The sequence below is a fragment of the Triticum aestivum genome, unplaced genomic scaffold (assembly GCF_018294505.1).
Source record: "Triticum aestivum cultivar Chinese Spring unplaced genomic scaffold, IWGSC CS RefSeq v2.1 scaffold34045, whole genome shotgun sequence".
In the NCBI taxonomy this organism is placed as follows: Eukaryota; Viridiplantae; Streptophyta; class Magnoliopsida; order Poales; family Poaceae; genus Triticum; species Triticum aestivum.
Genome location: NW_025225568.1, coordinates 85,715 through 89,347, shown reverse-complemented (window position 1 = coordinate 89,347; position 3,633 = coordinate 85,715). Strand labels below are relative to the sequence as shown.

Genomic DNA, 3,633 nt, shown 5'->3' with positions numbered 1-3,633 from the left:
GGTGGTCTTGGCGCCGGCGACGACGCCGAAGGTGGTGGCGCCCTCGGACAGTGGCACGATCTTGGACGGCTCCTGGCCGGGGCACGGCGCGTTGGAGGCGGCGCTGTGAAGCTGCGCGACGCAGTCGGCGCCGTGGAGGTCGGTGGCCAGGGGCACGCTGAAGGCGCCGGTGCGGTCGAGGCCGCCCACCGCCTTGCTCTCGTACTCGCCCTCAACGTTCCTGCACTTGATCGCCACGCGGAGACGCTTGAACGTTTCCTCGGCCTTCATGTCCTTCCTGGTGCAGCCGGCGCACTTGGCCAGGCCGACCACCACGGAAGCCGCGTCGGCGTTGGCGACGGCGGCCGCCAGCAGCACCGCGCAAACGCCGAGGAAGAATGCTGTCGGAGCTGCCATGTTCGAGTCTCCTCTCTGAACTCAGCTGCCTGCTGGCGTCAAGTGGCAGCTCGATGGATGGATGGATGGAAGAGGCGACGCATGGCTTATATAGGCCTCCGCTCCGCATTGGTCGGCAGCGGCACAGCTCGATGGACGATCTGGTTGAATGCTCCAATGGTGGTGGTGGTCGGCCGTCGATCGGCGCAGTGAAGCGAGACAAGGAGAGACCGGCTGATTTGGCGCGCCGAATTTGCAGATGCCGAATTAAAACTCCGTCGGCTCATCACGCCATGCACTGCATGCATGCATGCGTCGACCGTCGATTTGATCCACGTCATTGGCCAGTTACTCGGTTGGTGGTCGACTCGGCCGGTGGTCGATCGCGTCCCTCAGCTGGCATTATGCTTTCACCCTCAGGTCGGTCAGCAAGTTCACAACATGTCCATCGCTTGCTCCTTGGATATATACCACGTCGATCGAGGTGGTTGCCTCCACTCACTCTGTTATGCTCTGCTGCCTCATCACTCTGTTCCAGGTATGGCATGAGTTCAGGAAACCCGGCATATCGAGGGAACGACATATCGTGGCGTACGTTATCTCTGGTCTCTGCACATAAACAGGATCCATGGTAGAATTGTGCCTAAAAATGTAGCAAGATCCATGGTAGAACTACCTCTGTTTATTCGAATACACACACTGGAAACCCGAAGGTTTTAAATATTGGTATCACAACCATATTACAGTTTGGTAACTGCTTGAAAGATTCTGCATAACATTAGTGTCTTGTATGTTCCTCTTTTACCGGCTTATCCATCTTCGCATCCATCTACATTTCCCGAATAATATATGGGACGACTTTCTCTGTTGCAACATATTCAGTTTTTCTTCCCGAGCAATAAAAACTGCCTCCATTCCTGATTCCCCTTCTATTATGTTTAGCTATCATCATGTGCTCCCTCATGCCACTACTTATCCAACATTACTTCCACCCAAGCATGAGTTCAGGAAACCCGGCATATCGAGGGAACGACATATCGTGGTGTACGTTATCTCTGGTCTCTGCACATAAACAGGATCCATGGCAGAATTGTGCCTAAAAATGTAGCAAGGTACCTCATTCCGAGGCAGTAAAGCAGCATGGACCGGTGAGGACAAATATACTTTTGCTACATATATGTCCTGCAGTATATCAATCTGATCAAGGCTCTTGATCCGCTGATCAACATAGGTGACAATTGACACCAATGTCTGAAGGGTCACGGATTTACCTCTGTGTTTACAAGTGCCATAGTTTGCCCTTACAAGGAAAACTGGAACATAGTTGTGTGTGTGCGAGAAAACTTCCAATCTATTTATCAACTGTCAAAGTAGTACAAAGATCATCAGAAGTAAAAAATACATCCAGGTCCGTTGACCATCTAGCGACGACTACAAGCACTGGAGCGAGCCGAAGGTGTATATTCGATAGACGATGTTCACTCTCTTCAGGGTGATAAGGCATCATTGTATGAAGGTTGTTATCACTCCAGAAAATAATTCGCAGCACGAACAATTCCATATTTATAAATATATATGTTTTAGATGTCTACTCATACCCCAATGAACGATGAACAGAGCTCTGCCTGTCTCATAAAGACCAATATATACAACAGATTAGCACCTTAGTAGTGATAGAATAAAACGCCGGCTTGCAATCCCAAGATGGACTGTTTAAAATGCACATGGACTTGTACATAGCGGGGAAACCTTCACCAGCTAATCATTTCTATAAGAATTTATAGCTTTGTCCTCATGTTTCTATAAGTGATGGATGGTCCAGCATCATTTCTTTAACCCATTGTCATGTCACCTGTGTAAGCATACATGATACACCTAGCATTTGTTCACCTTGTGAAGTTCATCAAATACTATCAAAATGATGCAATCAAAGAACTCAGGTATAACATACTCCCTCTGTAAATAAATATAAGAGTGTTTAGATCACTACTCTAGTAATCTAAACGCTCTTACATTTCTTTACGGAGGGAGTAGGTTTTTTTAGTTATGGGCAGAGTATTAAAACTTCATACTGAACATTTTGGTTGCAAATAATGGTATATCCCTATGTGCAAAGCAGCTGTGAATGCACTGAGACAGATAGCTTTAGTCTTCGAAACAACATTGATTTTTTTTTTTCAAATCTACCACAACTGTTATGGCTGGAAAAAGGAAACTTGAACATTTGAAATCCACAACCGTTGCTACTTGCTATGCCTGGTAGCCTGGTACAAAGGGAACTTGTGTGGGCAATGTCATTTGACTTTTCAAAGTGATCTAGTGAGATGACAATTCAGGAGAAGTATGCATACCTGCTGCTGAACTGGTTCACCTCACACAACTCCCAAAGACATTTCAACAAACACCTTCACACCATCAATCTTTGTATATAGCAGCTACAAAGCACCGATATGTGCAGGTCCGCCATGTCTGCATACATAATGCAGGCGATAATCGCATCCTTGGAGTACCCTGTTTTCTGAGTTAAAACTTTTGAATAGATAGATGGATGCACGGAAAGATTTGAAAATGCAAATGATTTCAAACAGAGATAATGTGTTCTATCACATCCAGTTAACAAGTGTGGACAACTATCAGTAAATGAGAGCAAATAAGTTTACTGTGTAGGTCTGTCCAAATAACTAGACAGTAGCTACCTCACAAAATCTCCACGGTTAATCAACGACATGCACCTGAACACCAACAGATAAGCAAATTGACCTAGGCACACAACTTGTCCAGGCCACCGCCTCAAAAGTGGGTCTGGTCGCCTGATTTAGTGACCATCCGGGGACCATTTCACGAAGCAGGGGACGTAAGGCAGACACGGGAGATAACGGCGACTTTCAAGACTGCTGATATGCTGCACTTTCCGGGTATCCATGTCGTACGACATGAGCGACCATGACCTCTCCTCCCCACCGGTAAAGAAAACCAGATTACATTCCGGATGGATTGCAACCGACTGGTAGATCTCGGTGGGTATGCGACGAGGCGTTCCTAGCAGACCCGGAAAGTCCGCGGTGTGCTTCAAGGTCCACTGACCACTGGCATATTCCTCGAGAACCCAAACAGATAGTTGCCAATCATTGTCATAGTCTATGCATACAAGGTGTAAGCGCCCCTGAGACAGCCCTATGGCAGCTGGTTTATTGTCCTCCGGCATTGGGATTTCCCCCCATGTCTGTCGCTTGGTGTCCAGCGTGACGATCAAAGAAG

General features: G+C 47.4%; 1 protein-coding gene across 1 annotated transcript; it reads right to left on the bottom strand.

Moving 5' to 3' along the window:
* On the bottom strand, positions 1–470 carry LOC123172272 (uncharacterized; the record flags this gene model as incomplete). Its single annotated transcript, XM_044589270.1, is given in 1 exon segment — positions 1–470. A coding segment is annotated over 1 exon segment (396 nt), but the record flags the coding sequence as incomplete, so codon positions are not given.
* Between the last annotated feature and the right edge of the window lie 3,163 nt (positions 471–3,633).